The sequence below is a fragment of the Taeniopygia guttata genome, chromosome 7 (assembly GCF_048771995.1).
Source record: "Taeniopygia guttata chromosome 7, bTaeGut7.mat, whole genome shotgun sequence".
Lineage (NCBI taxonomy): Eukaryota > Metazoa > Chordata > Aves > Passeriformes > Estrildidae > Taeniopygia > Taeniopygia guttata.
In genome coordinates, this window is record NC_133032.1 from 34579315 (window position 1) to 34592048 (window position 12734).

Sequence of the window (12734 nt, forward strand, 5' to 3'; positions counted from 1 at the left end):
GCAGCTTCATATAAACCAAAGTGAAAATCTAACAAATTTCAATATTATTAAACTTTGTTTCCATGTGTTTACAAGAGTGCAAAGTGGAGAAAGCACATAAATAATCATGGACTGCAGTGTCTCATTACTCTAATGTTGTAGTCATTACAGCAGTCTTAAGCAATTCCCATAATTTGATCATGCTCATCAAGGGAGGAAGGAGATAAATATGTTAGGTACACTCTAAAGGGTCTCCATGCACAGAAATTCATCAGCACACAGCGATAATTTCAGGAATTTGTCCATTTACAGATAAAAATTCCTGTCAGACAAATAAAATTATAGAACGCTTTGGACCAACCCAATATTATTAGGACTGGAGCAACATCACTCCCACACCACAAGCTCTGAGGTTCAGTTTAACATTTAAATATGTACTCTTCCAGCCAAAAGAACTAAACACATTGTAAAGTTTTGCTGGCCTTCACTCTTCAAGGATGCTATTTATTTAATTGAACTTGTCCTCAAAAAGCAAAAAATCAGATACAATGGTCACCAAAATCATGTTGTTTTCTACGAACAGAAAATACTTTCATAAGCAATAGCTTTGCTTCCCTTTTTTTTTTTTTTTTTTTTGTAATGAATCATCATACTTCATTCCACATAATATAATATTTGTACCTATTACAGTACCCAATGCCTCATTCTTTATCTGAACCTTCAGTGTTGCAGATTTCTAGGTCATATCAGTAATTCTGAAATGCTTTATTTATTCTCTGACCACTTACAGGTCAATATGAGTCTCAGAAAGAAAAAACCATCAAAGCAGTATTTATGTGATATCCCTCATACTCATTTCAGATATAGAGGACTTGACACTTGCCTGAATCACAGAGCCATTTGCTGCTAATGCATCTTCCATTTCTGCAGATAAACTGAGTTAGTGGCTCACAAGTTGGGAATTCTGTGAAAAGTGTTCAAAAAGAAATAAAAACTATTTAACATAACATCCTCTTCAGTAGCATTCTGTCACCTTCCTACATGCATAAAATACACAAGTGTGTGTAGCAAACATTTGCACCTTCCAGGTATTTGATCTGGAGAAGAGAAAAAGGTGAGATACCAAAAAGAAAAGATAAAATGGCTTCAAACTGTAAGTACTGTCCAAACCCTACTTTTCATCAACATGAAATTCATTCCTCTGTGATAAATGATGTAGTCCTATAATCCCATCAGACCAAGGCTGGTTTTCCCACTATGCCAATATTTAAGACTAACCACAGCTTGATGACTGATACAAACTCTATTTTCCATGTGCTTATTTGCAGAGGGGATCTCCAATTGCAGCAGCACTGCCAGGAAGAGGCAGGAAATGGAGCACTATAAAATGGGAAGGTTAAGTACCAAGCTAAAGAACAGCCAAGAAATAAAGTTACTCTACACTGGCATAATAAAATACAAAATTAAAATGTCAGCCTTCACAAGCAGTTCCTCCCAGCATTCCAGTAAAGCAGTAGAAATCTGAGAAATTACTACTCACAAAGAATTATCTGTATTGATCACACATATTTGTTTCCATAATTATCTAATATGCTTCTGAATTGAGTAACTTCAATAGAGTCTGAATTTTTTCAGACTTCTTTTTCTTCTAAAGCCAGTGACAGAGGTAGATGTGTGAATTTATTATTAACCTGCTAAACTCACTGAGAAATACTGAGGAGTTTTTTCCAGTTTTTTAAACCATGCCACACAAATATAAGACTTTCTTAGGACAAGAACTGAAATCACTTTGTTTTTACTGAACCTCCCAATGTTTTGGCTCAAAAAAAGTCACACTCTGAAGAAACACTAAACCAAAACTGCTGCATTTAATAACAGATTTAAAACAAAAAAAAATTATTTAAAAAATACATAGAGAACATCAAGAACTTAATTGAACTGAGGTGATTATCCTGTTTCAAAAGTGAAAAGCATAAGAGAAAAAGCTACCATTGATGACAACACTTTGTCAGTTACTTCTAGAAAGCTCTTGCTTTTTTGTTTGGTTGGTTTTGAGTTTTGTTTATTTGTTTGTTTTGGGTTTGTTGGCATAGGGGTTTTGGTGATTTGGGGTTTTTGTTTGGGTTTTTGCTAAACATAAACATTACAATGCCAAAAAAAAACTGTTCCAAGAAAAAAAAAATGGAAGTGTGCAACTGCAGGAGTGTTTAGCCACAATATATGCCCCATGTGCTTCAAATCTGGAACCAGCTTTTAATTTTGCTTTTTGAAATAATTTTTCCACAAATTTAGCTCATTCATTAAATTTATTTTTTCCTATTTTCCATACATGAATGCCTCCATGACTTAATTTTCTTTATGTTCACATGTACAAAGGGATAAAAACGGATTAAAATTAATTATGATTACCCTCACCACCACCAGCGGCAGCTAGCTCATCACCCCCAGCCCATCACAGCCTTTCCAATAATGTTTTGTAGCATCTCCAGAGTTTAGCCCAGCCCTCATTAGCCACAGCTCCTGCTCACATCCCAGAGGAAACCCAGCACTTCCTCTCATTGTCCCCGTGGTCCTTTCCTACTTCACAGAACAGAGATGCACATCCTGCAGTGACCCACACCTCGCCCTGTCCTGAGTGCCCTGCAGACACAGAAATGAGGAAAGGTGACTCCAGCTCCCTGTGAGGTCTCTCCACAGTGCAGACACCTGTCCCACATGGCAGGACAAGATGTATTCCATTTCCCAAGTGTATGGCAGTTGTCTTCTGTTAAGTGAGCAGTTTTCCTTATCTCTTCCACAACCAATCCTCCCTCCAGGGAGACATCTGCTGATAATGGGCTATTGAATGTCACTGGTGACTGATAAGAACAATAACATCCCATTGTGAGATGCTCCGCCCAGAGGGAGGAGCCAAGCATTCCCACCTGGATATAATCTGGGTTTTGGGGACACCAGACTCAGTTTTTCTGCTGGATTTCCAGGAGGACTACAGTCATTCCAATTTGGACTGCTACCAACACCCTGACAAAAAGGGTGTCAGGTTGTGTTCTGACTCTGTCAATGGTTCTTCTTTTGCATTATTGCATGTATTTTGTTTTCTTTTTCATTTTTCCTTGGAGTCTCTCACTAGTTTTGTTTTCAAACCAGAGCAACACCAATCTCATTTCTCTCTTGTGTCCTTATGGATACAAGAATTTTAAACAGTTTCACAGAAGGAAATATGTCCCACTAAAGAGAACATGTAAATAAATGCCATTAGCATGCCCATTAGTGACCAAGTTATAGAGCAGGATGAAAAATGAAATATTTGACCATATTTGCACAGCCACAGTGTTGAAGATAACAAAACAAGGTGCTAAAATATGAAACATATCAAGTTTGGCTACACAATAAAACAATCAGTGACATAAATCCTGATTAAAAGATCTGAAGAAATATCCCAGGTCAGCTGAGAGGATACTGAACAAAGCTCACAGGAAGAGTTTCCAAAGGTGCCAGTAACATTTGTGCGTTGCTGATGTGCCTGAGAACACGAGGTAGAGGCAGAGAAACTGTTATAACATTGAGAGTCAATGCTGTGCCATTAAACTGAGACTTAGAATTTTAGAGAATGCAAAATACAAATCCCCTGGTCACTCATCCTACTGCTGTACACAACTGAACTTATCTGATTTGAAGCAAGGCCATTAGACGTCTACCTTACTAATATTTTTATTCATGTAAAGAGTTCATTTTTTTGCCCCATCCCTGCAAGTGCCCAATGCCAGTTTGGATGGAGCTCTGGCCTGGTGGGAGGCATCCCTGCCCATGGCAAAGGGTTGGAGAAAAATTATCTTTAAGGTTCTTTCCAACCCCAACCACCCTGTGATTCTACACTGCAATAATCATGTTCTGTGGTTCTGCATCTGCAGACAGCTCATTGACCCTTGTGCTCTCAGACTCACAGCAGTTACCAGTGCCCTGCAAAACAAGTGACTATTAAAATCCTTAATTGTTTGGAAGCAGCTGATTAGAGAGAGCACACCTCTCTCTGCAGTATCTCAGCCAAGCAGCAGTCAGCACAGCTGCTGATACTCTCTCATTATAGAGCTAAGATTTTTTTTTTTTTAATGAAAAAATACAAGATCAAATATACTTCTGTTGAGGCTTGAAACAGGCTGATTTTATTGACATCTAGAATTTGCAGAGGAGGCCCATGTGGAGAGGTATGTGGCAGAGATAAAGAACAATTTTTGAGGGTGACAGCATTTGATAATGGGCTGTAAATTAAAAAAGTCTTGATTGATCTGCATATTTGGTATTGTAGTTAAAAACTCATTAAATAGAAAATGCTGCATTTGCTTTGGGTTTATTTATCAACCAAACAAATTCTATTTGCCATTTCAAAAATTGTATTATTATTTCATTTGACACGAGATCCCTATATGTTTTATATGTTACAGAAGAATTTTCCTTTCCCCCCCATAACAAAATTCCACTTACCACAGGATGTCATTTCATCAGTTCCATCTCCACAGTCATCCTCCCTGTCACACAGCCACGACGTTGGAATACACCGTCCATTCCCGCAAGAAAACTGATTAACCTGACAAGTTCTTGCTGTCAAGACAAAACACTCCAAAAATACAAGGGAAATGGACTAGATCCATTAGGTTTCTTGGTGGGTGTCTGATTTTAGAAGCTGCAGGGTTGGAGGGCACCTCCTGGCCTGCTGCACCTTTCCCCTGCTCTGACTAAACATCATTCACCTCCTTTGATTGCAGAGAAAACCGAGGTCGTCTGCAGGGCTGGGTTCTACCTCTGCTCTGTGGAATTCTTTGTGGTTTCTTCCTCAGAAAATAACATGAAATTCTAACTATAACTGTGCAAAACCAGGTGGTAAGAAGAGAATTCATATGCACTAATGCTTGAAGTAAACAAAGATCAGGTCATAAAAATGCCCAAAATTTGGGATATTAACAACCTGTATTCCACACCATGAACAATGATCTTGTGAATTTTGTATTTACAAAGGAAAATGGGAATTAGCTTGTGTGTGATGAGCCTGGTTTCACTGTTCTTATAACCCTTTGTAAACACTTGACTGCAATCATCCATTAAAGGAATCAATGCATGACTTTCTTCTGGACAAATAAGGATCACTAAAAGAATTTTTGCTATGTAGTTACAGAAATTACTTTGAAAGATGATGAATTGTAAAATGTCACTAAAAAGCTAACATAGAAAACTGTCATTATGTATATTTTTGTTTATTTAAAATTTGAACCCATAACAATGCCAGAGATAGCAACACAGATTTTGATTCCAAATTTAAGCTTTTAGAGTTCATCTCCATGTTATTCTACCCTTTAAAAAAATGTCAGATATGTCAAAAACCCCAGTGGCTGAAAGAATATTTCTTAACTTGTTATTTTCAACTACCATTTTCCTTTTTCTTCAGAGAAGTAGCCCAAAACACAAAAGAGGAATCTAAGTTTAAAATATTTCAAATTAATTTTTTTAACATTAACTGTGTTTGCCACTGCAGGAATAAATGGAAAAACTAGAATACAAAAATCAATCCATTGCCAACCGACACAGGATTTAAAAAAATATGGTCCTCAAATTAGACTCTCACCCTGCAAGCAGATAGCTGGATATCAAAGAATATCAAGGCAGTAAGGCAACAGGGAATAGTTTCATACACAATGTGTGTTGTCTTGCACTGCAGTTCAGTTCAAAATACTCATCAGCTTATTGATGGCTGGAATGTTGCATATTTGAGATTTAATGCTTGTTTAGAGTACTCTGACATCAAGCATTAAACATCACTTCCACACAAGCAAAGGACAGATTTGGGAATTCCATTATTTACTACAGTGCAATCAGGAAACAATCCTCATCTTGCTTTTTGCTTAAAAATCCACTCACCAGTTAATAACAGAAATGAAAAGAAGTTCAAGTCACCAAGTAGAAACTGAAAAACTAATTATGCATAAACTAAATCAGCATAAAATAAAATTTACTGGTGACGTGGCACCCATCACAGCATGTTAATAAAAATGTTCTAACTGACAAAAAAGATTTGTACCTCAGAGTTTGTACCTGAGCATTGGTTTGACAGTCGACCCATATGGAGAGATTAAGAGCTGAATAACTTTGGAAAGCACAGCCAAGCACATGGATTAAGTAAAATATAATTTGCATTCCAGCCTTGTTGGCATCAAAATCTGAATTAATTTGAAACACCAATAATGAGATTATAAGTACCAGCTTGGTTCAGTTCAGTTCAAATCAGTCCTGGACTGCTCATGGAACTGAAGTTAGAGAATCTGTTTGCACAGCCTAGTAAAATTTTTACCTGCACAAGTTTTATTTGATTCGTCTTCGTTATTACCACAATCATTAGCTCCATCACAAAGCCACCTCTTGGGAATGCAGCGATTATTTTGGCACTTAAACTGATCATCAGGACAGCTGTGATTGACTGTGGAGAAAAAAACAGAGAGGTTTTTTTTTTTCCCCTAAGAAGATAACCTGAGAAAAACAGCTGTGAAATCTGTGAAAAGAACACACTAAATGCTGTTCCCTAGTGATGCAGTTAGTGTGGTTATCCTGCATGTATAACTACCATGACATAAAGATTGTTCAACAAACCAGTCAATTACAAATATTGCAGCACTTCAATCATAAATTAAATAGTATCGAGTAAAGATGCCAATGTGGGGATCCTCTTCTATTAGGTGTCAGAGGATAGCAGCATTTTATAGAGTTGTTTCCTTAAAGAAACATGTTCTTAATCACATTTGGGCAGTGTGATGAGGTTTGCAAACTAAAGTGCATATAAACAAAGGAAAACACCAAAGGGAACAGCTGCAAGCTGCTAAGTGCAGATCCAAAATATGATACCACAGTGAGCAGGGATTTGGGCAGGTCATAAAATGCTTCTAAAATGAGGCACATTACTGTCAATGGCCACATATAGATCTGCTGTTTACTCACCATGAAATTGTAGGTGTCAAAAAGTGAAATATGCAACACGGTGTAAAACTAACAAAAAAAAATCTGGTATTCAGGAGTGAGCAAGGTATCTCTCAAACATGATTTTGCTGGCTACCAATTCTCATGGAAAGAATGAAGCTGAATGCACAGGATTTATGTAAATACTATTGGCCTGCTCTTGCAACTGTAGTAAGGGTTTATGTTCGGCTTCTTTCATGCTAATAACATCTATTATTAGCAGGTCTTGCTCATCTCGATCTAGACAAGAACAGTAAACTGCACACCATTCCAAACGCTGGTTAAAAATAATCTCCAGCTATTTTCCACCTACTCAGCCATTCACAGGCTCTTTTTTAAAGTTTAACATACATCTGGAAACAAAGGGTATTTAAAATGAAAGGATGTCTTGCAGGCTTATCCTTGACATTTCAGTAGCTTTTTTCTTTGACCTTTCTGCCTATTTTTGCAATTGAAGATGACACAGAGTGAGGGTGATATCAAAAGCACATGAACCCTGGTAAGTGTGCAGGGTGCAGAAGCACAGGAAGTGGTTATTAATTAATAATATGAGCAGAAAGGTGTCCTAAATATTGTACTTCCAAAGTTTGCAATGTGACTGGAGAACAAAACTGGGAGCATCCAAGTAATAAAACCACAAGTTGAAGGATTTTTTTTTTTTTTAATTTGACTTTAATACTTGACAAAGATATTTCTTTAAATGGTCGTTAAGCTTTTGCTCATATATATTTACTTACGTGTATTCTACTCATAATTGCAAATATTTCAAACTCATAAAGAACTATTGGAGTTACTATGGCAACTGAAGAGAAGAGATCAATGTTATCACACTGGCCATGTAAACTATATATCATATTCAGGTTTAAGACCAGGTTATTATTCAGTTTATATTTGCATAAATCCTCAGAGAATTACAAGCTTTGATCAATGAACTAGTCTTCCTTACACTAATTTAAAAGACAATCGAGTCAAATCTGCTGAAAGATTTTCCTTCTCACTGTCTTTATTAGCTGAGCTCCTTAATGAAGTGCAGGAAATGCTGGTTTCAAAACAAATGATAGTAAGAACTACAAGTCAGAGCTAGAAAAATATTTTTTAAAATATTACTGAAGTCAGCAATGACTACCACATGGAGCTACCAAAATACATAAATGCTGTAAAAAAACCCACAATGAAACAAAACAAATCCAAATTTGACAATTTAATAGCCATATGGCAAGAGGTCTAGGCATTAGAGAGGATCACAAGATCAGTTTGTATCAGCAGAAGCAGGCAAGATTTACCCAAGGATGAATAAACAATCACCCTTCATAAAAACATTCCTTCAGCCTAACCAGCTTCACAAGGGCCTCAGCAGAAATACACACATCCAATTTTGGACATCCAATCCCTAGAATCACTTCAGAAAAAAACAGTGAAATCCAAAAAGCCTGCCATAACCCACTAGGGGGAAAAAAATTAAAAAAAACCCCAAAACACAACAACAAAAACCTAACAAAAAACTAACAAAAACCCAGAACAGTTTAGAGTTGTTTGGTTTCAAAGAGATAAGAAAGAGAGACTAGGAAAAGAGTTTTCAGACACATAGAACAATACTGCACAGCAGAAGAGTGTTCATGTCTACAAGTGATTGGGAGAAACATTGTACTTTCATTTCAGTAAAGATTTCAGTAAAGGAGATTTGGTTTATAGAAATGATCTAAGGACAGAAATAGAAAGAATTGTGACAAACAGAGTAAGGAAGAGAATTCTCAGTGCTGCAACACTAATTTTAAAGTAGACAACTTAAGAATCTTCCAGAAATAACAGGGACATCATTGGTAGGTTTTCTGTTATTTTTCTTTTCAACAGTGGAACTCCCCTACAGCTAAAAAATATATCTCTTGTAAAACTGTAATTTTGAAGACAACGTACATTAATTCAATACTCCAAGTCATGTAGGGACTTGAGTTTTGGTTTTGTTGCTGGTTTGGTTTTCTTGGGGAGTTTTGGGGAGGAGGGAGTTTATTCACTTTGTTGGTTTGATTACTTGTGGGTTTTTTGGTTTTGTTTGATTTTTTTTTCCTTTTTTTCTTGAGGATTTTTTGGGTGTATTTTTAAGGAGTGCATTATACAATCTCAGAAATTTTCATAGTTGGAAGGGACCTGTTTAAATCACCTGGTGTAATCCCCCACTTGAGCAGGGCCAGATAGAACAAGTTCTTCAGGACCATGTCCACAGAAGTTTCAAGCATCTCCACAGATAGAAACTCCACAACCAGTTTGAGCAATGTATTCCAATGTCTGACAGTAAAAAAGTGTTATCTTTTAGATTTTCAGATAAAATTAATGCTTTTCAGTTTGTGCCCATTAGCTCTAGTCCTGCTAGTGACACTACTAAGAAAAGCCTGGCTCCCTTTTTCCATTCTCTCTCATTGGGTGCTATCCTGTGACCCGTGTAAGAAATAGTGGGAAAAAAAAGCAAAAACCACCAATATTTAACGAATCAGGAATGACAATGCCAGCCCCAAAAGATGACTGCTCTGGCACTGTGCTACCAAACGAGTGCACCAGCAAGATTTGAAAGGGCTGTCATTACTGCACGCAGGAAAAGAAGGAAATTACAGATTTGCAGGAACGGCTGCAGGGTGATCGCTTTAGTTTGGCTGCATGGTTTAGTTTGCAATCCTTGAAGTCAAGCATGGATTGTGGGGTAAAAGGAAAGTGCCTACGTACAGCAGATCTCCGAGTGCTCGTCGCTGCCGTCCAGGCAGTCGTCGTCGCCGTCGCAGCGCCAGCGCTCCTGGATGCAGCGCTTGTTGCTGCACTGGAACTGCTCTGCCTTGCACAGCTGGGGCAGCACCTCTCCCTCTTTAACTGGGGAAAACATCCAACAAGAACATCTCTTTATCTGCTTGACACACCCAGAATGCAATACTGCCCCTACATAAATGCATATCACAGAGTTCACGGAATTCACAGAATCACCAGGTTGGAAGAGACCTTCAGGATCATTGAATCCAGCCCAGCTCCAAGACCTCAACTAAATCCTGGCACACAGTGCCACATCCAGGCTTTGTTAAACACATCCAAGGATGGTGACTCCACCATCTCCCTGGGGAGTCCATTCCAGAACTTTATAACTCTTTCCATGAAAAACTTTTTCCTAATATCCAACCTCTATTTCTCTTGGCACAGCTTGAGGCTGTGTCCTGTTGTTCTGTCAGTGCTGCTTGGAGGAAGAGCCCAACCCCACCTGAGCACAGCCACCTTTCAGGAGCTGTGGAGAGTGACAAGATCACCCCTTAATCTCCTTTTCCCCAGGCTGAACACCTCCAGCTCCCTCAGCCGTTCCTCACAGGACTTGTGTTCCCAGCCCCTCACCACCCTTGTTGCCTGCTCTGGGTGCACGCCAGCAACTCAACATCCTTCCCAAACTGAGGGAAATATCAATTCTTGTTCTTGTACCTCAGAATGTTTTTACGTAAACTCAGCGTATCTGAGGTAATTCCACCTGAAGCCTTTAGTGGCACACATATCTGAGTGTATGGTTGAAGGAATGAACTTTTAATAAATGGATAAACTCTGAACAGAATGGCACTCAAACTGGTTTTTGAATTGGTGTTTCGATTACAGTGTAAAATACCAGTTTAAATATTGCAATACCTCACCAACAGCAAGCAGGAAATATTCTGACAGACACTTGCCAAATTCTGGTGCACATTTAGAGATAGGAAATGATTACTAAAAAGCTGATTCTTGTATCCAAGCAACAACTCAAACACCTGCATTATGCCTTGGTACAGACTCAGCAGAGAAGAAAGGATAAAATTCTGCTGGGGTAGAGTTAAGTAGCAAGCTAGAAGCTTAATAATAAGTCCAGGCAGATGTTCTCCTCAATATCAGGTTCAGAATGTTTCATGTGTAAATGCCACACGTGAGTCCAGGACCCTCTAAGGAATACCAGAGTCCTTGGAAAGAGCCAGGCAGTGATGTGTGCTGGGAAAAAAATCAGGAAAGCTGCCCCATTCCAAACTCAAAGTCTCTAACCTCTCTTCCTAATGCCTACATTCCATCTCACCAATGAGGAGTCCCCATTCCAGGTACTTCTGCTAAAAAAAAAAATATAGTTTTTTTTTTTTTTTAAACAAAATGATGGCTCTGCCTGGTCATTGCAGGCTCCGTAATGTTCATCATCCTATGTTTTACTTATCTCTACTAAACTTATTACTGGATACTTATGTAAAATGTTACAATTAATTTCAAGAAATACATCAATGAGACTTAAAAAAGCCAGAGAAAATTTTTAGAAAGTTACAAACAACAAGTCTAAACATTTTTAAAAAGAGATACCTGTAGTACCTTGCAAGTTATTATTTTAATTGAAATCCCCACCTTTTATTAGAACAACTTTATCCTTGTTTGAATGAAGATATATAAAGAAAAGATGAAAGACAGCAATATTTGCACAGTCTGTGTCAGAAGCTATCATACATAAATACATCTGCTTGATGTGTTTTATGAACAGCTTAATCATGAACATTTCAATATCAGATTTCCTCTTAAGATACTTAGTGGAATAATCTGAAAACTTTCCATATGTATTTAATACACTAATTTTATGGATCCATTTTTAATTATTTCAGCGAACTATTTAAGTACTTTGTCATATCAGATATGCCGAAATATTTTCCAATGCATTTTATCCTTAAATAGTGTACTTAATATTCTGTTTTCTTTGGAAAAGCTTTTATATTCTGTAAACTAGAATATTTACTCAAGTAATATTTCTTTGTCTTATAGACGCTCTAGGAGGCCACACTTTCTGGTTTTATTTTCAGGTCTGACTTGATCCCTTAACAGCAGCATCAACTCAGATATTCTGTAAGAATCTTACTCGTGCAGGTTGTACTGTTTTCCTCCAAAAGCTGATTATCAGCACAGGCACAAACTCTGCCTCCAGGAATGGCCAAACAAAGAGTGCTGCAGCCTCCATTATTAACACGACAGGCATTATCACCTGGGAAAAGAAATAAAAACAACTTTAAAACTAACAGCCACGCTAGGACTAAACAATGGGGGGTTTAGTTGCCTTTTTTTTTTTTTTTCCTTTGGGAACATAAACAGATAAAGATTTTTTTTGCAATTACTTTCCTCTTGTGTTAGGAGCACATTACTCTCATATTTTGGTTACTGTAGGTTATAATATTTAAACATAATTAGTTACAGGTTCCAGTACTCTCTAATAATAATAAAATAATACTAATAGTAATAATACTACAAAAAGCTACACCATCAGCTCACAGCATTTTATCTGCCTGTTTTATGAAGGGAAAAAATACTGCAAAATATTTGGCACGGCTACATGCACGCAGTGGCTTCAAGGAATCAAACAGCAGATAAAGGAATGTTCTGAAGTTAATAGATGTCTGTACACATTAAAACAATGTGGCTACAAATGCAGATTAGGAAAAAAAGAGAGAAAAAACAAAAGTATAAAGCGATTTATGGCAGATGGAATACAGGCAAATATTCCACTACTCTTTTCTAAGCACATCTGCCATTGCTGTGCTTTGCTTTTCCATGTTATTGTTCCTTCCCCAAGCTGTTCCCATGAAAACACTGACAGCTGTCAGGTGTGTTACCATCCACCAAGAGCTGCTGCATCCTCACTGTCTCATTCCTGAGGCAACCAGACTTTAGTCAATGAGATCCCAAAAATGTCCCAATTTCTGTTGTGTCACTTTGGTCATGCCCTGATTGCTTAAATCTGCACT

At 37.6% G+C, this 12734-nt stretch overlaps 1 protein-coding gene across 4 annotated transcripts in view; it reads right to left on the reverse strand.

The window, feature by feature from the left end:
* Positions 1–12734, reverse strand: part of LRP1B (LDL receptor related protein 1B) — a 630666-nt gene that overhangs the window by 197850 nt on the left and 420082 nt on the right. For 3 of the 4 annotated variants that reach the window (XM_041717598.2, XM_032749504.3, XM_041717597.2), the window contains exons 15-19: positions 11855–11977; positions 9694–9834; positions 6320–6445; positions 4462–4578; positions 863–943 (exon numbers count right to left, since the gene is read on the reverse strand). In XM_041717598.2, the coding sequence (XP_041573532.2) occupies positions 863–943; positions 4462–4578; positions 6320–6445; positions 9694–9834; positions 11855–11977 (588 nt within the window). The other variant, XM_072931733.1, reaches the window with a different exon arrangement.